At 35.1% G+C, this 26913-nt stretch overlaps 1 protein-coding gene across 4 annotated transcripts in view; it reads left to right on the plus strand.

Moving 5' to 3' along the window:
- Positions 1 to 26913, plus strand: part of LOC134855667 (dynein axonemal heavy chain 6-like) — a 125384-nt gene that overhangs the window by 88569 nt on the left and 9902 nt on the right. For all 4 annotated transcript variants that reach the window (XM_063872235.1, XM_063872238.1, XM_063872237.1 and 1 more), the window contains 19 exons: positions 3849 to 3977; positions 4500 to 4625; positions 7028 to 7159; positions 7684 to 7779; positions 9595 to 9735; positions 10035 to 10250; positions 10554 to 10872; positions 11316 to 11479; positions 11774 to 11908; positions 13865 to 13981; positions 16361 to 16722; positions 17124 to 17317; positions 17527 to 17775; positions 19545 to 19796; positions 24261 to 24429; positions 24904 to 25006; positions 25862 to 26001; positions 26170 to 26294; positions 26523 to 26698. In XM_063872235.1, coding sequence (XP_063728305.1) covers positions 3849 to 3977; positions 4500 to 4625; positions 7028 to 7159; positions 7684 to 7779; positions 9595 to 9735; positions 10035 to 10250; positions 10554 to 10872; positions 11316 to 11479; positions 11774 to 11908; positions 13865 to 13981; positions 16361 to 16722; positions 17124 to 17317; positions 17527 to 17775; positions 19545 to 19796; positions 24261 to 24429; positions 24904 to 25006; positions 25862 to 26001; positions 26170 to 26294; positions 26523 to 26698 — 3345 coding nt within the window. The remainder of the gene's footprint in view (positions 1 to 3848; positions 3978 to 4499; positions 4626 to 7027; positions 7160 to 7683; positions 7780 to 9594; positions 9736 to 10034; positions 10251 to 10553; positions 10873 to 11315; positions 11480 to 11773; positions 11909 to 13864; positions 13982 to 16360; positions 16723 to 17123; positions 17318 to 17526; positions 17776 to 19544; positions 19797 to 24260; positions 24430 to 24903; positions 25007 to 25861; positions 26002 to 26169; positions 26295 to 26522; positions 26699 to 26913) is intronic.

Genomic DNA, 26913 nt, shown 5'->3' on the forward strand with positions numbered 1-26913 from the left:
TATTGTATTTTGGGTGCGTTCTAATTAAACATAATAAGTGACCGGTACTTCTATTTTTAGTGCAAAATTTTAAACATTTTATAGTGAACGCATCCAATTGTATAATTTTAACTCATGGTCGACACTTTAGAAAACAGCGTAGGTTGCCTTGCATGAATGTCAACTATAATTAACGAGCACAAATATGATCGGCTAGCCAAAATGAGAAATGTACCAATCATGTTGCAATGTAAAGGGGATTTTGCAACTATTTTGCCTCCAATTTTTCCTAAAATCGCTTCAGAGAAAGTTTCGTCTTTCCAAACAAAAAAGTTTAGAATAAACAATTTACCTGGTTGTTGTGCAGCACGCGCAGAATTTGTTGACCATGAAGAGCATCGCAAAACTTTGAAAACTAAACTTTATTCAAACTTTTGCAATGCTCTCCATGGTCAACACATTCTGCGCGTCCTGCACAACAACCAGGTAAATTGTTCGCTCTTAACTTTTGAACAATTACACTTTCGTGAAAAAAAATTTATACTTTCGTCGAAGCTTTTTGAAGTAATGTTTCTAATAAGAAGCTTCAAGATTAAGACAAATTGTCGAAAGAGTGTAGTTTACTAAGAGAAAGTTGGTGTCGATTGATAGATCCCTTTGTTTTAATTAGTAACTAACATTGTAGGTCTCGGTTAAATTATATCATAGATCATAGTCGATCTGATCCTAGAGTTTAATTGATAGTTATATAAACAGATAAACTAAAAAAAGGATGATTAAATAGAAAAGGTTAAATATTATGCACAACTGTTCATCTCTTGTTAACTTTTAACAATAGAAGGGGATGTTTATTTTATTAACTTATCGCTTTTATTTCTTACAATATTTGTTGGAAAGTAGCGGAGAGAAGGTGGGAAGAAGTTGTTGTCCAATTCTTGCCGGAAAAGGGTACACTGTCTAAAGCTCACTGTCGGTTGAGGTATTGTCCGATGCTAGGGTGGCTGCACTTCGTTTTGGTTTCAGTCCGTTGAATTTAACTTAAGAAATTTCTTTACTTGAACTTGTTTAAGTTTTGAGTGACTCTATTGAAAGTGAATATTACTATAAGAGAATTTAAGTTTTATTTAAAAAAAGAAGTAGAAGAAAATTGAAAATATTTTAGCCGTCTGGTTGAGCGTAAGAAATTAGAGTAGCTGAAAAATGCAGGCAGGCTCATCCGAAACAATTTTAATTTGGTTTTCCCTGCACCTGCTATTAGACTTCAGTCCTCTTTTGATCTCTTTTCCTCCGTTTGATCAGGAGACTGACCTTTGCATTTTGTTGATTTTTTTTCATATTAAAAAATCAATATTTAGTTTAACTGGGGGAACTCACAATATTTCCACCTGCTTTAGTTTTTTTAAAATTCAGATCAGCGGGGGATTCATCTATTTTCAAAGGCAAAACAATAGACATACTCCGCCTGACTGGCGTCATGGATAAATACTCAGTTCCCTCCATCATCCGTTAAAATTTATCAAAAATCTTTGCCTTTTTCCAAGGTTAATAAAAGTGAAAGAATAAAAAAAACCGTTCAGTATTCGAAAAGTTAGGTATTTGGTTTTGACTTTAAAAGTTTTATGTTAAGTTGTTCAGTTGGAATCTGAATCAAAATCTAAGTTAAAAGGCATTCTTATCTTGAGGTGTGAACGAATTTAGAATACAAAAAAGTCCACTCGGATCTTATGGAAACAATTAAAACAAGAGCTTTTTATATTAGTGTAGCATTTCCAATACTACAGTAGTAGTTCATTGGCTTCCTCAAAAATCGATGTCTCACACATTCCCCGTTTGAAATATTCTATACGTAATCTAACTCAGCAATATTATGAAAATTTAAGTTGCAGTTAAATAAAACATTTTTCAGTCTGTTTAAAATCGAAAATAATAAGTTGTTTGGCAAAACCAAGAGTGACATATGTTTTTTCTAAAACTCTGACCAAAACACGGCTGGAAGAGCTTCAATTTGAAGTCAAAAACTTGTGTCATAGTTCGTTTTTTTCCAAAGTTAGTTGCATATCTGTAACTTCAGATTTTTGCAGTATAAGTATATCAGTGGGCGTTAAATTACAATCTTTGCTGAGCATATTAATTAAAGCAGGATTTTTCCTCTAGCAAATTTCGATTTTTTAATCAACCGTTTTTTACATAATTTTTTAGATAATTTGAAAATTGTCGACCCTATGAGTTGAATATTAAAAAAGATATTTCATATGCGATCTCTTTTTATTATAGGGATGGATCTTAGCTTTCAAATGGATCCCAGCGAAATAAAAAAAATTACTTATTGATCAAGTTTTCTCAAAATAATTTGGTTGTATCAAAAACGTGCCAATCATAAATTGTTCCAGAAATTCAGAGCGCTTTAAGGGTGTCTATTTTTTTCTCTGAAATTCGAAAGTTGCGATTTTTTCAAAAAAAAACAGTGTTTTTTTTCTGTTCACTTGCGTTCATTGACTCGTTTCGAACTGTCTGTTGGCTTGTTTTTTTTTGTCAAGAGAGAATGATGTGCGGGATGTTTCAGCACCTATGTGAGCTTTGCCTCAATTGCATCTTGACTGTAGTTCATCGCGTTTTTATCTAGACGATAAGCTTAAGATATTTTTGAGACAACGATTTCTTTGCAAAGTTTCAGAAATTTCGTTTAAAAGTTTTGCAAAAAATGAATGTTTGAGTGAGACAGAAGTGCAGGCAATACCTTCAAGTGCACTTTGCGTTATGTACTTCTAAAAGAGTTATTCATTTTTTAGTCACATTTTTTTACTTATTTTCTTTTTGAGCATAGTTCCAAAGCATGAAAATTCGTTCTCCATTTTTAGCTGCAAATATGCATGTAATCTTTTGATTTTCCAAATGAATCAAAACTAACGATGACCCATTTGTCTCAAATATGTGCATGTTTAAATTGTAAATCTAAAATGCCTAGAAAGTGTATACTGATGCTATGATTTAATTTGCTAAACCGGCAATTTTAATTTTTTTTAAAGTTTGTCTCAAAATATCTATGCCCTCTAGACGACGTCCTAAGTACCAATCCATAAAAGATATCCCACTTGGGATCTTTTTTCACAAAGATGTACGGTTGTGAAAATGACAGCTTTGAATAATTAGGTAGCCCTATTTCGACAGTTTTCTTTTGAGAGCAAGTGGCGAATTATTCTGGCTCCGCTTTCACCCCCAAATTGAATTAAGGCACTGATAGCTACTTCACATATTTGGTTGGTAGATGCAATGCCATTTTGTACTTTACATTTGCGTAAGCTTTTTTTTTTGAAAACATCACCGATTTTTTGGTTGAGCGAAATTTTCCAGATACCTTTAAGGGCCGTCGGGGCGTTCCGGGTTTTGACCTGGTACAATTATTTTTTAGTTCAAAGTTAATTCAAAAGCTCCCTTTGAGGTTTTTTTTTATGAGTTCAGTTTTTTATAACAGTTTTTTGGCTATTTTTCTTGTAATTTATCATAAATCAACAAACAATTTGATTATTTTAGATAATATCCTGTGATAGTTTTCTTGACAGCTTTCAAATAATTGTTAGTGACCTCTAGGCTCGAGTGAACTGAATTGAAAAAGAATTTAATTGAAGGTTCCTGACTGTTACTGTACTTTTTTAAAACAAGAGTGGATAACTGCTGTAATCTGCCGACTTAAAACCACTGCAATTTAAAACCGCGGTGATTTAAAACACTGTGACTTAAAGCCACTGCATTTTTTTTTCAACTTAGGGCGGATTGGAAACGTTTCTAAGTATGATAGCCTGAAGTCCAAATTGCTTAAAAATAAAACCCAAATTGCAATCTGAATCATCAATGCTTTATTTTCGTTGCAGCAAGCTAAGACTGAACTTGATGCGGTGGAGCCAGTGTTGCAGAATGCTATCCGATCTCTGGACCAGCTGAACAAGACAGATATATCGGAAGTCAGAGTGTACAACGCACCACCCGTACTAGTCCTTAAGGTCAGTGTATTATTACGGAGTGGCCGTGGCCGAGTGGGTAAAACGCGCGGCCTTCTATACGAAGGCCGTGAGTTCGAAACCCTCCCCTCGTTGAAGCAAGTCCCAAGAAAGCAAAAAAAAGGTTGGGGAAGGGGGCAAATCAAGAACATCATTACTTGTTGGTAGCTCAAATAAGATGGCGGGTTTGCCATGGTTTCGATGGAAACTGAAAATGGATTCTTTCGCGATTATATTCAAAAATGACAATGGCTGATTGCACAGTGTGTCATTGGCTTAGATCCTCATGATCTTTTTTGAAATTTTCCATCTGGGTTTGAATTACGCGGCTAAAATGGAAAAATTCATGCTTTTGCTATTTAATGCTGAGTTTCGCCTAAATTTTTTTTTGGCTTTTTTGCTCCATTGTTTTAGTGCAGTGAAACACGATTCAAACCATGCTTTTTCAAAGTGACCACGTGTATTACGTTCTTAAACAATTGTTGAAATTGCAAAAAAAATTTCAATGTTCTCTTTTTTTTTCAGGTCATGAGTGCGGTGTGCTGTCTGTTGCAAAAATCACCCAACTGGCCTACTGCCAAACTGCTCCTGGGCGACCCTGGATTTGTTGACCAGCTAGTGAAACTCGACAGCAATAAACTACCAGACAAAGTACCCACGTTTTGAGATCTTCTTAATCGAAATGTTTTTGCAAACAAGTAATTTCAATCAATTAAGCCTTAGGTTACCTAGCATGTTGCCGAAAAAATCAATGAAACACAGAGGCGAAGCAGAGTTTTGCACCATTTCCGGTACAATATTAACAGAGAATGGCAGAGCTAACCGAAAGCGACCCGTCGATTTTTTTTTTTTTGATGCAATATACCGCCCAAATATAATCATAGGTCTGTACACATGCGAAGCGAGTGTTTTAGTACGAACCTTCTTTTTTTCCAACCTAATTCCCACATATTGGTGCCACTTTTTTGGGCACCTTTACAGCGTTTTTATAGCATGGGCTGTGACATTCGAATAGTAATAAGTTAACACAGTCGATGCAGTTTTAATTCATCAAATGAACTGAAAGAAGTGATTTGTTTCAAACAATATAACAACCATGAAAGCTCGATTTCAGAAATTTTCAAACTCAGTATATCTTGCAAGTTTTTGAACTGCATAATTGTTTCATAATGTGGCCTTATGCTTTGCGATTTGTTACATGCAAAGTTTGTGTGGATGCCTTTGTTATAATCCAAATTATTACTTGCAAAATTGAGTCTATTTGTATTTAGGGCCACTTTTGCTGAATGGCATTGGCAATTTATTTGCATATGTAGCTGCTATATTCGTGATTAGTCTTTGTCGATTGTTAAGCTTGCGTGGCTGATTGGATAGTGCGTGAGACTCAAAATCTCTTGATTGCAGTAGGTCGCAGATGGAATCCTACACCTAGCCGAGTTTTTGATAATTCGAGTCTTTTTTCTACTTCTTCTTATTTCACCTAATAGAGCTGCTTTTTGGTCGTGTTCTCGCAATTGATTGCGATGCGCAGCTTCGGCGCTGTGTAAAAAAAAACAATTCGACAAAAACCTGTCGCGAAACACAATTTCTAGCATTAAGACAAATCTAATTGAATGGTAATTTTGCAGACAAAAATTTGGTAGACGCCTGTCAAGCCGGGAATCATTTGTCAAAAAAACTTTAATGATATAATAATTTGTAAAATCCCAACTTTTATGTCTTTCCCGAGGCACGTAAACGCATGTAAACCTTGTTTTTTTTAATGACGTAATATAGGGCAACTAAAACCAATAAAACATGCCTGCCGAAATCATTTCAGCTGAAAAAACCTATAATGCAAAAAAAATAAAAGCTGAAAAAGAACAAAAGCAGAAAAAAACAAAAGCTTGCTACACAGTTACCAGCAGTATTATAAATATAGATATAGTGTTCTTTATTTTTAAAAATATCTGAAACAATGCGAAAAACGCTTGTTGAAAAGTATGCTGACAAATTAAACCAATACAGAGTAGTCAGAAAATAGATTAAATTAAAAAATATAGAATTTACAACGAAACTTGTAATTTCTGAGCGAGTATTTTTTTTAGCAATTTTTCAGAAAATGTGCCATTACCTTGAACTTAATAACAAACATGTTTCTTATTTATAAGGAGAATTAAGACGCAAAAAAAACAATAAATCCGAACAAACTGCGATGAAAAAAATAACTAGATGCTTTGCAGCGGAAAAAAAACAACAGACACAAATTACCTTAAAACGACTATTTTTGCTTTTAATATAGGCTACAAACCTCTTTGACCATAATAAAAAAAACAGTTGATGGTTAACTGATCAAATTGTTATATCAAGTAATTTGCTCTTAAATCATGATTTTAATTTTCTTCACAAAAAAGTTAAGATTAATGCAACATGCCATTCAAAACGTTGCGAATGAAGTTTCGAACAAATCAATCTCTGATAGAAAGAAAAAACCGAAAGAAATTGCGAGCCATAAATAAGCGGAACTTCTTTACAGGAAAAAGGAAAAATCTAGTACCCGGTTGCAATAACTTTGCTTATCGTAAGAGTAAATATAGTTTAAATCAACCATTTCATCGTAATAGTCTTCAGAAATCTATACATAATAAATGAAAACCTATACACAAGTTTTACAAGATCATTACGACTTTTTTGTGTGTAAATTGTTTTTAGAAATCGGCTCGCTGACAAGTTTGGCATAATCAATTGAAGTCTTCTTTTTTGTAAAAACTTTCAGTTTTGCCTGATATATATTCTTTATAGTTTCAATTTACCGCGATTATTGGGAATGCAATTCCATTTTTGAATCCTTTGTCTTACCACCAATATCAAACTCCATTTACCTTAATATTTTTTTGCTCGTTTTTGTTTGGTTTTTAAGTCCGCAATCTCTTCCTGCAACAACCATGTGTTTCAGGGAGAGTCATTTGTTTGAAAATTTAATGAATAACATGAATTTTGAAATGAATCAATCCGGTTAAGGTCGATATTTAAAACGTTGTTTCGCTGTTTGAACTTAACATTACCCGTTTCAGGTGTTCAAAAACCTGGAGAAGTACACTCGTAGTGTGGATTTCAACCCTGAGAACGTTAAGAAAGTATCTTTGGCGTGTATGTCCATTTGCAACTGGGTGTTGGCCATGGAGAGACACTACAAAGTCATTAAGGTGAGTAGTACATACAATTAATTAGAACCATGAAACAAATTTTGAATTAAACCATTTGTGACGTGTTCAAAAGGTTTTTTTTGGGACTAAAAATTAACTTTGAACAAAACAAACGGAAACAGAACTAAATATTCCTAATTTTTTTTTGAAGAATTACTCTTTTGTCTAAAGAATTTTACTTGGGAATTTAGCTTGAATCAGTAAGACTGAGTACAATCTAATTTTGTTTCACAGATGGCGGAAAATTTCAAACATTTCATCTTTTGTAGGGAGAAGTGCAATTTGTGTGAAATGCAATTGTGTTTGAACTTCTCTGGTATCAAAAAACGGTAGTCCTATTACTCATCCAAAGTGACTGGATTTTCTCGAGGGGGGCGGATTTTCAACAATTTTTCTGAAAAAATTTGTCGACCATTTTTTTCCTCATTGCGTTTCCTCAATTCGGAGTAGAATAATTTAAGGATAATTTTTTTCCTCATTGCGTGACTGAATAATATGACGACTAATTTCTGTGACGTGTTCAGATGGTGGAGCCTAAACAGGCGAGAGTGCAAGAGGCCAAGGAGGCTCTGGCTCTGGCTGAGAAGAACCTCCAGAGGAAACAGAAGTCACTCAAACTGGTACGGACATACATTTGGAATTAAAGAAGTAGTTTACTAAAAGTGTGTTTCCGAATCGATGTTGAAAAACTGTAATTTGATATTCAGCGTTAAAAAAAGAAGAACAATAGCTTTAAAATTCTGGTAGAATTAAAATCGGGCGATATAAAACGACCAGAATCCAGTTCCTTCCGATCTACGATAATAGACGAAACAATAACAAAGCACTCTTGGCGATACCAGATTAATAAAAGATATATTCTGGAAGCTATTAAAGGTCGGGTGGGAAACAAAATTGAAGTAAAGATGGAAGAAAATTAAAAACATTAGTTTAAAAGTGGCCTTTTTCTACCTTGTCGCTTCATTTGAATTCAGTTTCAACTAATTGAACATTGCCAAAATGCCTTGATACATTTTTTGGTGAACAAACAATCTTTAGTACAAAGCTTGTGTGATAGTATGAACTCTCTTCTTTTCCCAATCTAAGTCCTAAATATTACGGTTCATTTTGAAAGTGTTCTTTTTTTGCAGTAAGTGCATAAAATCAACAAGACTGCTTGTATCAGGGCGAAGCCCTGAATGTTCCAACTGCCTTTTAAGGTCTAAGGAGCAGTAATAATAGGAAAAAATTAATTGTATTAAAGTAAAACGATTTTTTTTAATTTGAGGTTTTTTGTGGAAATCATCACCCCACACGCTACATAAAGTACGAAGTGATAGATTTCGCTCCTTGTAACAAATCAATTATGGCGTATAAGCTTCCTTCAACCAATTTGGAACGATTTCTATGACAGATTAAATCACCGCTGACGCGTTAATAGCGCGAAATATATCGCGCATTAATTGTTCCAAATTGGCCTATTGGCAATCTTTAAACCCCCATAACCTTACGAAAAATGATCACAGGTAAAATATCTTCAAATTTAAGCTCAAGACAAGAATACCTTTTGAATGATAAAAAAAGATTTGTCAAAATGGCTAGTTAAAAAGTCGAAGTTTGTCTGAAGAAAAAAAAACCACACCGAGCACAAATATTCCCTTACTTTAGTTTCAAAAGTCGGAATAATAACCAGCTATTAAGTAAAGCCAATGCTAAGGATAATAAATTAGACTATTAAATTACAAGTAGCTCTTTAGTTTCAAGGTGTCATGGATCTTTAGCGTAGAGGTAGGGAAGGAGACCCACAACAAAATAAGAGGGTTCGAACCTGGGCAGGGGCGGATAATTTTAATCATTTTTTTTCGTATGCTAGTTAAAATGCGTCCGCTCTATAATTTGAAGCATGTTGGTTGTTAATCTTCTTTTTTCAAATTGACTGGTACTGCTAGTGCTTCATAATTGGCCTGAGTCACTTAACAATGATGTAGGCTCAAAATTGGAGTGCGTCACCTTAGAAAATATGTAGACTCAAAGTTATGCATTCAGTTTTTCCCAGTAGTGTTATTGGTCATATTTTTTCTTGTGTATGCGAAGTGCAACTCCGCCTTCGTGTTTTATGATTAGATTTGTCTTTCATACTTTAGATCGCAACCTTACGCATTTAGCCGTTATGACAACTAAAACAGCTATAAAATTGGGAGCGTTTAAATGCAGGGGATCGAAAGGAGCCATTAAAAAATTTAAATTTTTGTAAGTTTTTTTATGATTATTTTTTTATTATTTAAATTAATATTCCAATTTAAAAGGTAGCTTTTGTGTACATTAGCTGATCTCGTTATCTACCCCCTATAAGACTGCTTTACTATAAAAGCTAAACTATGATAGCAACCTTACATAGCCAATTTACATTTGGAAACAGCATAAGCGATCACGCTGTGTAAGGTGTTGTGTTGTAGATCCAGGACCACATGAAGCTGTTGGAGGATGCGTACAAGGGCATGGTGGAGAAGGTGGAGAACTTGAAGCTGGAGAAAGTGCTGTCACATAAGAGAATAGCCAGAGCATCACTTCTCACAGACGCACTGGCTGGCGAGAAGGTCAGTGAATGAATGAATGAGTGAATGAATGAATGAATGAATGAATGAATGAATGAAGGAATGAATGAATGAATGAGTGAGTGAAGGAATGAATAAATTAGTTAAAGAATGATTGAACGAACGAATGAATGAATGTATGAATGAACACAGAGATCAGAAGGAATGGATGAATGTCAATGTTTTCAAAACTGGTTTACAAATTCTTTCGTCTGCATATTTGAGTTTCATCCTCTCAATCAACCCATTAATTCAAAATTAGTGACGTAGTTACTGCGATAAGAATCATTGCAATCTTTCAGGATCGTTGGATTACTTCGATCGCAGAGTTCGAACACCTCCTTGACTTCGTAGCCGGAGACGCTCTTGTCTGTGCCGCAGGAGTGGCCTTCAACGGAGCATTCACAGCTGGCATCCGGGATGAATTGATAACGTCGTACAAATCAGCATGTGTTGCGAATGGGATCAAACTGACCGAGGGAGTGACCTTGACACTTGGACTGTCGCAACCTCACGAGGTAAACACAAAAATTTTGACGTTGTAAAAACAAGACCTTAAAAATTATTAAATTTTATTTTGACCGCAGTTAACATCTTTGTTGCAACAGACATAGTAAGAAATCTACATACCCGTTATTTAATTGAGATTATTTGTTTTTTATTTTTTTTACTCTACCGTTCTATTTAAAGTCAGGTGTTCGAATGCAGCCTTATTAGATCGCTGGGTTCTTTTTTCTCAAGTTCCTTCAAGGTTTTACAATCGAATTTTTCCATGCAGAGGGGGCGGGGGTAGAAAATGGGCGAATCGGTGCTTTTTCCAGGTGTTGAAGCTCTACAGTGAAGGACTGCCCAAAGACGCGCACTCAACAGACAACGCCCTCATAATCAAGAAAAACTACCACTACCCCCTCATAATTGATCCCCAAGGTCAAGCTGTCAAATGGATCTCCCAAATGGCAGGTCACAAGCTGAAGAAGACTAAATTAAACGACCCAAATATGCTGAGAACTCTGGAAAACGCGCTGAGAGTTGGGGACCCGCTTTTGATTGAGGGTTTCTTAGAGGATGTTGACCCCGGGCTGACCCCTGTTCTTTTGAAACAAACTGCGACTGTTGGAGGTCAAGAGGTCGTGACCCTAGGTGAGTAGCTACCATTTATTTAAATAGATAATCTTAGTTTTATTTCGAAGGATTTAAGAGGATATGTTTTATTTTAATTGAAAAAATCGATAGTTGAATTGGTAAAAAGCTAATGTTTCGCAATTTTTGGGCAATTCAAATTTTTACTGAAACATCATTACTGAACAATTTTAACTCTTTGCTTAAAAGACTAAAAGCAAATCATTGAAATTTGGTTAAACCTGGTTTTTATTATTTTTAGCCCCAGTTCTGCCACCTTGTTGCTACCTTGGACCTCAATTCGTTGGGGGAGATATATGCCTTTAATCAAACAAATTCATGTGTATTTACCAATGAAGACTAATTTTGTTTGGTATTGCGTATGCAGTCATCATCAGCTTTTAACAGTTAGGATTTATTGACCCTTTTCTTCGAAACTAATTGCATCGTTTTGCTTGTTTAAGGCGACCGTGAGGTTGAATTCAATGACAACTTCATGCTGTACATGGTGACTGCTATCTCCAACCCACACTATTTGCCAACTGTCTGTATCAAGGTCAACTTAGTCAACTTCATGGTCACATTTGATGGGCTGCAGGACCAGTTGTTGGCAACTGTAGTTCAACAGGTAAAACTTTCAAATATCAATAAAAAATTCAAGAATACAAAAAACTCATTCCTTGCTGAAAATCTACTCCTCTTTCGCAGCTTTCCACAAAATGAGGATTTTGTAAAAAAGGATTTTGAAAATAATGCCAAAACTGGTTACATTCAGCTGGAAAAATACTCATTTTTTACTAGCTTGGTTTAGTTATGAGCACAAAACAAACAATCCAAATTTGAAGCGAAGCGTAGTTTTCTATTAGATAAATAAAAGCGATCTTTCTTGCCCTTTGTCATGCTATGTTCATTTTGTTTACAGGAAAAGCCTCTCCTTGAAGAGCAGAAGCGTGACAATTTGGAATCCTTGGCACGTGACACAGAGACCATCCGGGAACTGCAGCGCAAATCTTTGCGTCTCCTCCAGAGCAGCGAAGGACATCTTCTAGATCAACAGGCTAGTATTGCTGAGCTAGCACTATTATTCATTCACGAGGTATAAAAAACTTGCTAGCGACTTACCGTAACAAGCTGTATTTTTGCTAACTTTTGAAAAGGTTATTGAAGATAAAACTATTGGAGGTCATTAATATAGGAGGTCATTAACCTTGGAGGTCATCTAAAGCCTAATTGTTGTAAACTTCTTAAATAGTCTGTTAAATAGTCTTGAAAACCAGTACGTTTTTAATCAAGGAATGCTTGAAAACAAACATTTGTCCACATCAGCTTAATTTGGCGAACAGTTTCCCTTTACTGTGAAGAAGGGATGCATTGAAGATCCACTTAATTACTGACCACTTTTAATTACTCCGGTCATGTCAAAAGTTCAAAAGTTATTGAAAAATAAATCGAATTTCAAATTGCGGAATTTCTTATTTCTAATAATTTTCGTACTCCAACTCATTTCGATTTCAGGAAAAAGTGTTCAACCATGAATGGTTTTGTATAATTGACTGAAACAGCACGAGCTAATGTTGATTAAGATGACTTTGTAACAGCCGCAATACTAGTTTTATCGAAAGCCTTTGATTCAATAGATCATCAATTTTTCATTAACAAACTACAAAAAATAGGTTTCGAGATGTATTCACTTGCTCTTATAAATAGCTACTTATTTAATAGGTATCAAAACGTGGTGATAACAGGAACTGAATCCGACTGGATTGTATTAATTAGAGGAGTGCGGCAATGAACCATTTTAGGTCCTCTTCTTTTTAACTTATACGTTACCGATATGGAAACCACCTCAGATTGTCAGATTATACAACACGATTATACTTTGATACAATTTTATTCTTGAGTGGAACAAATTTAGAACTATGCATTAAAAAACTTGAAAAGTCAGCTAGCAACTTACCAAATGTTTGTTGTTTTAACAATCTAAAAATTAACAAAATAATATTTGGTAACAAAAACAAAGATTCAAAAAAAAACAATAGCTCCAGGTTGATGGAAAACAAATAGAAGAAAAAAAAAGAAAATAAATTGTTTAGGTGGATTTATTAATAACAATCTTACATATCATGAATACATCAAGCAGTTACTATTGAAAATGGCACAGGGTAATAAAGCCCTATATACCGTCAGATACCAAACAAAATGAAAACCATGCTTATCAATGCCCTGGTCTTAAATCATCTGCAATGTTCGGCGGTGATCCTTGTTACAATAGATCAAAAATTATCATAACACTTGAAAAACAACTAAGTTGGGCCGTCAAAGCCTGCGTTTAGAAACCCAATTTTGATTCTTCTTACTCAAAGCGAAAGCTGGCATTTTACCAATTAGGTTCCTTCTTGAGTGTAGAATTTTAATTTTTTGTAAACAAATTATGTCTCAGGGAAAACCCGCTTTCAATCTGGAAAAGAGTCTATTCTTACCAAGTTCAGAATTTTATGATCATCCTCAATCTGAGAAGCTCTTCTGCATCAAAAGCTCTCACAGTAAGAAACTTGCCGAATGTGTTATTCGGAAAAGCAATCTGCTACACAACATCCCATTCAAATACATAATTGATATTGATTCTACAAGTAGTACAACAACTAAGATAAAACCCAAAGAATTTTTGCTTGAAAAATCAAGAAGATCTTAGGCCAAATGACTTGTGGAAAAGTATGTTGGAAAGAATTTAGGTTCATCTAGGGTGCGTACATTTTTGATAATATATATTATAAACTACACTAATTTTGTGCACTGCCTGTTTTTGCGTCATTTGTGTATTTGTAACACACCAACGAGAAATTCATATCACATTTTTTCTACAATATTTATGTAAGAAAGAGTTGGACATATTTTCAAAAGTTGTTATTATCTTTCATTTGCAGGGCTACTGGCTAATCTGCTTCAGATAACTACTTAGAGGTTGCAGTTTCATTTTCAATGAATTATGCTTTTGATCATATGTTACTCATAGGACCTGGTGGAGACCCTTCAGAGGAGTAAGGTGATATCGGCAGAGATCAAAGAGAGAATAGAGATATCAAAAGTGACTGCCGAGAATATCCAAACTGTGCGAGACCAGTACCTACCTGTGAGTTATGGCTAATTCGCGATCTAAATAAAAACTGTTTGCGTGTGAGGGTATGAGTTAACAATCGGGGCTATGCTCATGGGCGAAGAACCAAATGCCTGAAAATTCTCAACAAATCAATACCCTTCAAACTGACCAAAACTAACTGAATATATCACTTATTTCTTTCGAATTTTTGAAATTTGAGCTCTGATTGGTTGGCAAAATTTTGCGCATTCGGTCCTTCGAGTAAGCAAACGACCTGATCTGATGTGATGCTCTCTTTGGTTTGAACAAAACATTCAATTTATTTCCTTGAAACACTGCAAGTTTGTTCGCAAAACTAATGATTTTAAAAAATTAAAAGGTGATTTATTACGGTCGCTATGCTAGATGTTAAATTCAAAAAGAGGTCGAAAAGGTAACAGATTGCTGCTGCTACAAATTATTGAATAAGGATCAAAGATCAAAGTATTAAGCTTGGTCTGGGGGTGTTCCAACCTTTGAAGAGTTCCAATGACCCGTTTACAAATACACAAGTGGCAGTCCAAATTCCAAATGAGGTCATCTAGAGGTGAAAGGACGTCAGCTGATTTTGGCTTTATTTTGAAGTCAACGCTGTGTGTTATTCAGATTTGGTTCATGTAATTAATTAGACATCAAGTTAAAGATTTTTCAAAAATCAAATGCGCATTGAGCATGAAACGAATAGAGTTTTTTCATAATTTATTTGGGCGATTTCTTAAAACTGAAAGTTTTAACTGGCTCATGTTCATATATATTGTCGGTTTGGCCTATGATAACTCTGGAACTTGCTGTTTCAGATCAATTTTACATTTTGATCCTCAAATGACGCTCTTTGTTTGGTGACCGGTAATAAATGGTCATGTTTTTGCCTCGCAGTCGAAAAGTCGGATATTTGATGCCCACTGTTCCGTGCTCGTTGCTTCAGGGTGAGGCAATATTGTCCAGCCCAGAAAAATAACCAAAAAACCACATATTCATAAGCAAAGGCGCCACAGCTATTCTCCAAGAAGAGCTGAACAGATCATTAATGGTCTTTTCCCTTGTGGATAAATCGTCATTAAAAAGTAGAAATGGACCGCAAAAAGTGTTTTTATTTTATTTTAAGAGTTAATCAGAACCCCTAGCTGATGTTTTTCAAATAAATAAATAGACTTTTTTATATGGTTTTCTCCAATTGACTCTGTCGTTTCTTGAGTGTTGAGCGCTTACGTTTCATGAAATAAAACTCGAAAGTTCAAAAAAATCAGTAGTTTTTGTTCCGATTTTCGTAACGAAAGTAACGGAATATTTGTGCTCGGGGTGGGTTTTTTTTCTTCAGACACATTTCTGCTTTCTAACTAGCCATTTTTGACGGATTTTTTTAAATATCATTCAAAAGGTATTATTGTTTGTTGTCCTGAGCTTAAATTTGAAAACGCATTTAAATTGTAATCTTTTTTCGTAAAGTTATGGGGGTTTAAAGATTATGGCGTTTGGGGGATGTTTTTACAAAAGTTCGGAATCTAAAAAAAATAATAATTTTGTTTTAATCCGTTCAAATTTCTTATGTTATTACTGCTTCATAGACATTAAAAGGCAGTCGGAACTTGCAGGGCTTCGCCCTGATACGAGCAGTCTTGTTTAATTTTTTGAGTTCATTAAAACTTTCAAAAAAGAAAAGTTACATTGACCATGTTCAGTTGCTTGCGCCGCACTTTTTCTAAAGTAAAAGGGGGTTTTCGAAAAATATTATTAAATTTGATTTTTTGCGGTTCCCTGAAACCATATAAAGAACATTTTGTCAAACATTTGTGCGTCGCAGACAAATTTTTGAATGTTTTGACCAAAAAAAGCGCGCGCTCCCCCCTCAAATTTAGTTATATTGGCGCCCACGGCACCTTTAGAAAAATTTTGAGGTTAGTGAACCACAATTGGGTGTCGTAAAATAATACCAATAGAGGAGCCCTTTGGAAAAATTTGGCAATCAGAATTGAGGGGGCGGTCGTACCCTCGGCTTGCCACTGCTGCAGGAGCTTTTTCTGAAGGCTGAGCGTTTTCTGAATGTTCCAAGATATACCAAGAGATCACCTGCGATTATTTTATGAAAACTTTTGATGATTTGGAATTTCTGAAAGTAATAAATAAGCGCTCTCTTTGCCAGTTTCATATAAACGCATAGCCGGAGCGGCAAATTAATCCGGCTCAGGAGACGTTCCAAAATGAATTAAGGCTTGAAAATTGTCCCAGATAACACTTTGAAAACTTTTAATTGTTAAATAGATATCATTTTAACCCAAAATAACTTAAGATACCTTTAGGACAGTTGAACCATTCATAGTTTGGTCCTGATTTGGTCAGTCTTGTTAAAAATTTGAGTTTTGCTGATCAATTTAGGTGGCTAAGAGAGCAGCCATTCTGTACTTTGTTCTGGCTGACTTGAGCCAGATAGACGTCATGTACCAGTTCAGTCTACCCTGGTTCACAGACATATTCCAGAGGAGCATCACTAGTGACAAACTCACTCCTGCTAACCGTCCTCCAACTAATAAAACAACCACAGCTGCTAATGAAACAGTAGCTTCTAAGAAAGTAGCAGTAACTCCTGGCCCGACCACACCCCTTTCTCAAGGAAGAACTACGCCTACAGGGGAAAGGGGCGGAGAAATAGAGGAGAGTCCGCAGGAGATGGAAGGAAATGTGGAGGAGGGTGCAGATGATGGAAAGTTGAAAGAGCTACTGGACTCAATGAACAATCGGTAGAAATCATTTCGAACAGTTTTTTTTTCATGAACTGATTTCAAGGCATGTCTCGAGACAAATTTAGAAGAAAAAAATCTTTTTAATAATATGTGAATTGTTCAACCAGTTTTTGAAACTATTCTTCAGTGTTAAATTGAACAAAAATGGAAGATTTGAAAAAAGCTTGGAGTTTCTTATAGGATTTGGAGTCGTTGTCACATGATATTTTGTATTCATTCATTATTGTGTGCAAATGCTTGAAAAGTTTATTTTTTGGGTCAGTCAACAGCTGGTGTCAAATGCAATTCTTAATTAACTTTTGTGCTAGTTCAGTGAAAATTATCTTCAGCAAATTTTATCTTCATGTTAATATTTGTTTGTTTGTTTTTTCTTTGGAGTTTTTTTTCTTTGTTTTTAGGCTAACAGAGAACATCTTCAAAGTGGTCTCTCAGGCCATCTTCTCAGAAGACCTCCTGCTGTTTGCATTCCACATCTACACCAGCATAGAGAGGGCGGCTGGCCGAATCAGCCCCGAAGAGTGGAATGTGTTTCTACATACAGATGCACTGTCCGATTTGGCTGAAGCTCATACGACCAGTGAACCAGAAACAAGTAAGGACTTAAATGAATTTGGAAGGAGAGACAATTTCTGAAAACATTTAGCTCGAATGATTTCTAAAATAACTAGAAATGTCCAGAAAATGTCAGAAAAAAATGTATTGAGGTTAAAAAGAACAATGTGAGTGGCCTTAATTCTAGCTTTAATTTTTTCACCAGAGGTTAAAATGAAAACGAATATTGATTTATAATCTGTGTTTTAGAACCCATTCCTTACTCGCGACTTCTCAACATAGTTGATTCACACACACAAGAACCCCTGTTCCAGTGGCTATCACCATTAGCCTGGAAACAGTGCCAGCTCCTGTCTGGGTCACTAGAAGTGTTTCAACATCTGAACAGATATATAATTGCCAGCCCCCACCAGTGGGTGGAGTTTGGCGAGAGTGGGGATCCGTTTGGAGTACTGGAACGAAAACCGAAGACTGAGGATGACTCCAACGCTTCAATAGGTGAGCATACTTTTTGTGAGGTGACAATTCTTTCAAAGCGAAAATAAGTCTGAAACCAAGTTTGGCAGAAGTGGAAATTGTACACAGAAAAATGGAAAAAGTTTCTTCGAACAGCACAAAGTTTGGTCACTAAGTCGACAAAACATAAATTGAAACCGTTTAGGCTGAATTAAGCTTTGACGCGAAAAAAAATATAATATGCAAAGTAAAGGTTATTCAGTTTACAAATTACACGAGTAAAAAAAAACACTTGTAACTACAAAGAAAAGTCTTTTCAGTACAAAAAATTTCCGTGATGTGGTAAACTTCCATGAAAAACGATAGGCCATTTTTTTTAAAAACTGTATTTCTTCAGTTAGAAAAAAAAACAATTCGTGGCTGGACTCAATTATAGGACTTTTGCCGTCCCAGGCGTAGTCGTTACCTCTACGCCACGTGCATCGGAAAAGCCAAGGAAACTGAATATATTAGTAATCAAGCTATCAAATGATTACAGTGATTTAAACAATTTGTTAACCTGAAAGCAATTCTAGATGTCATTTTGATAACGCTTGCTAATCGCAAGGGTAAAAAAAAAAAAGATAGTTATAGAGTTATTGGATTGTGATTAATAACCATCTGATAGACATGGCATGGTGAAATGGCGGCTGCTTGTTCCGGCCATTGAAAATGGGGAAGGATTTTGTATTCGGGTGTGTTTTACTTTTTTTCAGGTAACACAAATAATAATTGGATTGGGTCGAATGATATATCATATCAAAGCCCTTTCAGCAGTGATTCATACAACATAATTTTAGTAATTTCCCAAAAAAATTTCTCAGTGTCGAGAAAAACCGTTTGAAATTTTTGGTCTAATTTTGAGCAAATAAAGCGAGCGAACAGGCTTACAATAGCTACTTATGCCTAAATATAACGCAGCCAAAAATGAACCGAATATATCATCTTGCTAAAAGTTACGCCGCAGAGTATATACACCAGACAAAAGATACGTCTTTCGATTGGAAATTCGTAACTGTTACATAATTTTTGTTTTTATGGTAGCCGGTTGATACTCCGACTGATAGTTTTCCATAAAATGCAGGAGTAAGAACTGTGTAGAAAAAAAACAATTAAATCAGCCAGCTAAATTGTTTTTGAGTTGCTAGTTGAACTGTAAATTACTTTCATTCAAACCAGTTCTAAGTTCTAAAGATTTTAAATTTGAAATCTATTTGCAGTTGATAATGGCGAAAAAAGCTTCGGCTTTGTTTTTGGTAAGTGTTCTTTCTTCATCTTCATGCTGGAAAATGTTTAGTGTTAGAATATTTGCGAATGTTATCCTGTATTTACTGTATCATCTGGTATCAGGGCAGAATATGCCACATGTCATAAGATCCCATATACCAAATCCTACCAACTCGGCAAGTTAGCACAATTTGCTAAACAAGCGAAGGTGAGTTTCAATAAGGACTAAATTGGTCTTTACGTTTAAAATGGAAATCTTTGGACTGGAATTTTATGGAATGATAAATAATCTGTCTACTGGCATCGATCGTATCAATTGTTTGATAAATGAGATCAAATTTCATACAACGGTTTCATCTATCATCCAAAGTAGTTCAAGTTTCTCGTCCATTAGTTTAGTTTACCCTGTATGTTGCCATGCAATGTACTAAACTATGTTGCCATTCAATGTCATAGATTTCTGTATTTTCATCAGTTCTTTATTTTCATGACTGGTTTATTCTGATCTTTTCAAAACAAAATTAATTTTTCATAAATTTTTCCAGATGCTGCAGCTTATGAATGGACCACCCTCTCCGATTTCCAGAAACTAATACTGGTCAAAGTGCTTCGTCCGGACACCTTTGTACCCTCAGTTAGACAATGTATCCACTCACAAATGGGGTCCCAGTACGTCTCGGGGGTGCAGTTGGATATGGGGGAGTTGTTCAGACAGGCCACTCATTACACCCCTCTCATTTTCCTTCTATCGCCTGGGTCAGATCCAGTTGCTCAGCTGATGAAATTCGCTACTGAAGGTAATAATAGCAACACTCTTTGTACCATTACAAAAAATTAAACGTTCGTTTGTTTTAAAAATGTTTGGGTAAGAAAAGTTTTGATAAATTGTAATTTTTAGCAGAGTGACAATTCGTAACAAGCGACAATTAGTTACACGTCGTTGGCAAGTAGTGAAACTTTGCTCCGCTTCGCTCCGCTACGCTTAATTTTGGCATGAGAGGACTATTGCTCGTAATTTTGTGTTTGACGCTTAATCTACTGTTTCGCTTGTTACTTGTTACGAATTACCGCCTCGCAAATTTTTTGCAAGTTGAAGAACTGACGCAAAATTGCTTGCATCATTTAGTTTCTTAAAATTGGTAATTCGCACGCAACAATTACCAGAAGCAATAATTGAAACAATTGATCGTACCTTCGATGAAATACTGAATAATTTTGTCAAAATTGTAATTTTATACCCATGCTGTTCCGATTTTTGTAACGAAAGTAACGGAATATTTGTGCTCGGGTGGTTTTTTTTCTTCAGACAAATTTCGACTTTTTGACTAGCCATTTTTGACGGAATTTTTTCCCGTCAAAAAGTATTGTTGTCCCAAGCTTAAATTTGGAAAGATATTTCACCTGTGATCTTTTTTCGTAAAGTTATGGGTGTTTAAAAAAATTGCCATTTTGGCCAATTTGGGACAATTAACGCGTGATAAATTTCGCGCTATCAACGCGTAAGCGGAGATTTAATTCGTCTTAGAAATCGTTCCAAATCGGTTGTAGGAAGCTTATTTGCCATAATTGATTATTTACTAGGAGCGAAATCTATCACTTTGTACTTTAAATGGCGTGTGGAGGGATGATTTTCACAAAAAACCTCAATTTTTTTAAAATAAAATGTTCTATTACATTTATTTTTTTCATGTTATTATTTCTCCATAGACCTTAAAAGGCAGTCGGAACATTCAGGGCTTAGCCCTGATTCGAGCAGTTTTGTTAATTTTCGAAAAGAGTTTTTTAACTGAGTTTAACTCTACGTTAGCTTGACTATATCGATGTACTGAGTTCAAAATTAACGATATATTCTGCCGGTTTTTCAGTTTCAGTTTGATTTCTAATGCTATTATGAAAATTTTACGGATGTTTGAAACGTGCAAATATAGTCTAATTGATTGTTCATTAAGTCATACAAGACTGCTCGTATATCGGGGCAAAGCCCTGAATTTTCCGACTGTCCCTTAATTTATATCGAATAAATTTTGGGAATGAAAAAATTGAAAAGCTAGAAATTTTGGACAAAACCAATGTGTAAAATTTTGACTCGTACGAAATTAATACAACCAATTAGCTAGCCTCAATTCAGTTTGGAACGATTTTGTTGTGCGGGATAATTCGCGTTACGTTCTCAGCATTATCAACAAACTCTTAAAATCGCGCATATTTCACTCCAGAACATGGTAAATTTGGCAATTTTCACACCCCTAGAACTTACAAAAAAATATACATTTGAACTCAAGGAAGTCAATATCTTCAATGGGGTATAAAAAATTTTGTTGAAAATTATTATTTCGATCGGTGAAAATTGACTGAATAAAAAACTACACCGAGCATAAATATTTCATTTTCTTCGAGAGTCGGAACAATAATTTGTTAAGATAACCAATATAAGCGTTTAAAAAATACCTACTCAAAAATGTTTTATATTCAACTGAATTAGGCTCATTGGTTCATTGAATATGTTTTGTTTGACGCAAATTTTATCATTCAGTGATTGACGTTGCTTTAAGGTGATCGATTTTTGATTTTAAAAGAACAATAAAACGCTACTACCCTCTAGTTGTTTTTTGAACTAGAGGAAGTTTGATGAAAATTCAAACTATATTTGAACTTCAATTTTTGTGGCTTAAATAATATTATGTTGTTTGCTATTGCTTCAATGTTTAATCATGGAAAGCAAAATATATACGGTGGGCGGAACAGCGCTTGCGTCAAAATTACATCATCATTCAATCTAAAGTTATAATCGGATTGATAAAAAGCAAATGTTAATAAAATTGAGTGGTAGTAGAAAATGAATCGTAAACAAATTAATTCAGTCAAACAATTTTTAGCTCAAAGTTTTTCGCCGCTGACGCATTGGGCATAATAAAAATACGTAAATGGCTGAATTCGCAGTTTTTTTTCCAAATCTATTATACTGCCGGTTTTTCATTTTCAGTTTGGTTTCTCATGCTATTATGGGTTTAGGTGTGACATTACGCATAAAAACAACGCTGCGCATAATTTTCAATTTGTTTATCATGCAAAGTTGCATTACATAATGCAGACATTAAAATAGTTTTTCAATAATGAAATTCAATTAAGGTGGATGTGAAAAGCCATTGATTTTCAAAGACCCGTAATTGTGCGAAAAAGTGTTGCAAGTACACGAAGAACGATCGCAGAAAAACTTGACCTAGCCAAGGTTTTTTCTCCAGACAAATTTTCAATTTCGAGATGAAAATTTTTGACGGCATGAAACATTCTTTGGATATCGAAATCATGAACTCATAGTAAAAAGCTCAAAGTAAAAAGTTCGAAGAACAAAAAAGAAATAATGAAATAAAAAGTTATGAACTGGAGTAATATTTTGAAATGTGGAAGAATGGAATGATTTTCAATTATGTAGGTGTTGATGATTTTTAGTTTTTTTTTTCAGGAAAACGTCTTGAATTTGTTCACGCTCAAATTTGTTTTTCGCGATTTGACTCATCTTTTTTTCAAATTCATTTCATTTAATAAATGAAGGCAAACTTCTCTATCAAACAGCAACAGTGAAAAAGTCAAGAAAATGAGAATGGTTTCTAGTTTGTTTTTAGTTTTCAGCGGAATGAACCAATTACTTATTGACCCTGTTTTCTCTGAATGAGATAATTTTAATTGAAAATTGCCGGTAATAAGTAATTCTTGAAAATTGTAGATATTTAATATGATATAATTTTTTTTCAAAAATTGAAAAAAAAAATTTTCGGTTTTCTTTTTCTTTCACGTTTTTTAACGGTTTGTTGGCTATGTGTTCTACTATAATCAATAGTAAAACCTGGATTCACCCGAAAATATTTTACTGAGGTTAGTTTGAAACCTGTGATACTTTTTTTCTAATATTTGTCAATAACTGCTTATATAAAGTAATGAACGTAGTGAAGACTCCTTAAAATTTTGTTCACGTTCAAATTTGATTTTTTTGCGGTTTTGCTTTGGAGTTTTTTCAGGTCGATTCATTTCTAGAGTTAAAAGGAAGGCAAATGCCACTAGCAAACAGCAAAAGTGTAAAGATCACAAAATGCGCGATCGACTTTTAATTTTGAAAGTGGATTTCAATTTTCAGATTTCCCAGAGGACTAAAAAGTTTACCTATTCATCCAGTTTTCGCAAATTGGGTTGAATTGATCAAAAAACTGCTAGTCATAAATTGTTCTTGAAATTCAATGAGTTTCAAGGGCATATCTTTCTTCTTTAAAACTTGAAAATTGAAGGTTTTTATAGGAACCGGTCAATCTTTAACATTTTCTTGCTTTCATTCCTTTTTCCAACTGTCAGTTGGCTATGTTTGTTCGGATATTTTCATGAAGTGAATGGCAGGAACTTTAGGCTCGGTTCGCTTTTTTTCCCAACCAATTTTGCCTACCTAATGGAAAACTCATAGGGTTTCAAGTGTGTAATCTTAAAAAAGCCTTATGGCCGTGATTCGGATTCTTAAAAAAAAGATAAATTTTGAGTTGGGACGTATGTCTAACTCATAGAGTAATTTCAGATAAGGTACACCGTCTGCTCGTCACGCTATCTTATTTTCGGCCGGATAGATTTGTGCAACTTCTTAGTCTAATACCGATCTTAATCTTACTCTTATATCTCTTAGTCTCAATAGATCTAGAGTATACTGGTTTGTTACGAGCTGGTCTCTTGGAAAAGGCAACTAAGCTGTAAGTTAAATTCAGAATGCTCTGGTGCTGAAACTACAAGTAGTTTCAGCACTTACAAATAAATGGGTTGTTAGTTAGATGGAGTATGATTGGTTAGTCTTCAATATTTTAAAGGGATAAAATATCTAATTTATAACCAATAATAATATACAGTTTGGATCAGGTTCCAGTTTGCTCTTTGTCGAGAAAACCTGGTCTGATTCTTTTTCGTTTTTCAGACTAAACTAGATAAAAATAAGGCAAATTCTGATGAAGAGCAATCATCTTATCTTTTATTTCATTTTTTTATTGTTATTTGGCTAAAATTACCACTTCTGAAATTATTGTGGTCAGAACATTTGAAGCGGTATTTGCACAGCAACCGGCTATTCTTGTTGCTTTTATAAATGTCTTTTCAATCAGTCTTTTTTTGGTTTTTAACCTTTTTGACTGTTGGTCCTTCTTTATTAAATCAGAGGACTTAGTAAACTTCTATTGCAACTTGCGAATCATAATCTTGTATAATAAAATCAACAATAGTTCTTCATTTTGTAGAAAGAGGCTCAGCACTCCACATAGACATGATTTCACTTGGAAGAGGCCAGGGACCTAGGGCGGAAGAGTTGATAAGCAAGGCGCAAATCCTGAAAAACCGATGGGTGTTTCTGCAGAACTGCCACTTGGCATCGAGTTTCATGCCCAGACTACAGGAACTGGTTGAGAGGTGAGAATCCTTTTAAAAATCGTATCTCAATCGGAAGCGCAACCCAGCGACTTTTAAGAGGTATTTGATTTGGAGTGAAGTCGAAGCTGTAAAATGGGGCGAAATTGGAGTGGGGTAAAAGGAATCTTGCTATGGGGTAAAAGATGGGTGTAAAAAAGGAGGGGGTGAAATGACGTGGTGAAAATATAGGACACACTAAAATCAAGTTCAGTTTTTACATTTAGTCTTAATCTGTTGGTCTTCTTAATTTTTATCATTCAATTCGATTTTATTGTTATTCTTCCCGAGATTGATGAAATTCATAAAATGTAATTTCAATTTTGTAGCGATACAATTCGGCCATAAACACTAGTTTCTTAACAAAAAATAGCTCCGAATTGGGAGACTCATTTTCTCCTGTTTGCTTACTGTTACATTTACTGTTTCGTAAATGTAGTCATAAATTAACTAATCAACACGCATATTTCGCTGCAGTTTCTCGAAGCCTGGCGCGGATGTGGATCCCAACTTCAGACTGTGGCTCAGTTCCAAACCCAACGCCGCCTTCCCCATCCCCATCCTACAGCAGGGACTCAAGGTTAACTACACGCCACAACACTGTTTTTGCTAAAACTTGAAAAACCAAACTAAACATAGATTTCAGTTGGATTGAATATGCAGATGTTACTATACTGAGTACAGAGAAGTCACTTATTGTTCCGACCATTGAAAATGGGGAGGAACTTTGTACTAGGGTATGTTTTAGTTTTTATTTTGCTTTTTGTTTTCCACGCAAAATCAGGCACCACAAATTATGACCAGACTGGCTTGGGTGATATATCGTATTAAAGCCCTTTCAGTCGTGATTCGAACGACTTTTGAAAATTTTGAAAACTTTTTCACCGTGTTGAGAAAAACCAGTTTGAAATTTTTGGTCTAATTTCGAGGTAGCGTAATTTAAGCCGTGAAAACTTACTTTTACTCAAAAAAGGTAGTTTTTGGAGATTTTAGCCCAATTTTGGGAATCAAAAACTTCAAAACGTTTCTGCAAAATATTTGAAAAGTTTTTGAAATTTTTCTATTTTTTTGCTTCAGATCTTTTTATCGCAATATGCAGAAAAAAAACGACATCACTTGAAAAAAAAACTTTTTGTATTTTTTAAGACTGTGTTCAGAACATTCTGTGCTACCTGCACAGTAACCGGTTGTCCTTGTTTGGGTTATATCATCTTTCTTCCTTTGTTTTCCGGAATATCCTGAAACCATTTATTTTTTGTCAGACGCCGCCTAGAAACATCTGGTGTTTTCGTTCAGTATGATTCAGCAACGATGTTTTGCACATTCGCTGTCTGATTCCCTATTTTCAGTTTTTAATGGTTTTTGTTAAAAAAATAAAAAGAACTCCGGGTTGAAGCCTAATTTATTACGATCGTTCATCTCATTTTCATATTAGATGACGATTGAGAACCCACAAGGTATTAAGGGAGCTCTGGGTAGAATATTCAGCAGTGGGTCCAATGCCACTGTGACAGAGAGTATCTGGAACCAGAGGAGCGAGGTGCCTGGATCACCATGGAAGCAAATTTTATACAGGTTAATGCACTGACCAGATTTGTCAGTTTTGACAATTTTACAATCAACTTTTTTTTTCCATATTTTTTTTTACCATACTGAGCATAATGCTGATATAAATGTATTGAATGACGAAGTCTATAATCTATATTTTGTGGTTTTGTATTTGACAGTTTTTTGTACTTTCAGTCTTTGTCTCTTCAACTGCGTCGTCGTTGAGAGACGCAAATTCGGAGCGCTCGGCTGGAACATCCCCTACGAATTTACTCAGAATGACCTGGACGTTGCCATTCTCCAGTTAGACACTTTCTTAGGTAGGCAACTATTATAGAAACGTGGCGACATATATTGTGTTTTTCGCCCTATTTCAATCAAACCGTTCAAATCTTGCTGGAAAACTGCTCAAACCCTTCAAATCTTGAGCGGTTTTTGAGCGCGATCTCGACCAGGTAACTGTATTTATTTATATATGTTTCAAAATACTTGAGAATTTTGCTGATAATGATAATTTGCTGTTAGAGGACATCAACTGCATATTTTAGGCTCGTGCAACTCAAGTGACTCAGTACCCTGGGACGCCCTGCTGTACATGACGGGGGAGTTGGTGTATGGGGGAAGAGTGACTGATGATTTCGACAGGAAGTGTTTGGCGACAGTGATGAGGAGGTTCTACAGTGCAAAGATATTCGGAGAGGGCTTTTCGTTCACTTCCGATCAAGTGAGTTCATTGTAGTTGTTCAGACTTCGGCATTAATGGTTCAAACAGGAGCAAAATCTTAAAATATTTGAACCTTCTCCAGCTTGGATTGCTCGTTTTTTTCTTCAATAATTTCAACGTGTCTGTACAGTATCAAAAACGGCTTCGAATGGGTGCAGTAGTTTGTTGAGATGGGTGTTTCTGCGTATGCCTTTGAAAGGGTCAAGTACAATTGT

Source organism: Symsagittifera roscoffensis, chromosome 10 (assembly GCF_963678635.1).
Source record: "Symsagittifera roscoffensis chromosome 10, txSymRosc1.1, whole genome shotgun sequence".
Taxonomy (NCBI): Eukaryota; Metazoa; Xenacoelomorpha; order Acoela; family Convolutidae; genus Symsagittifera; species Symsagittifera roscoffensis.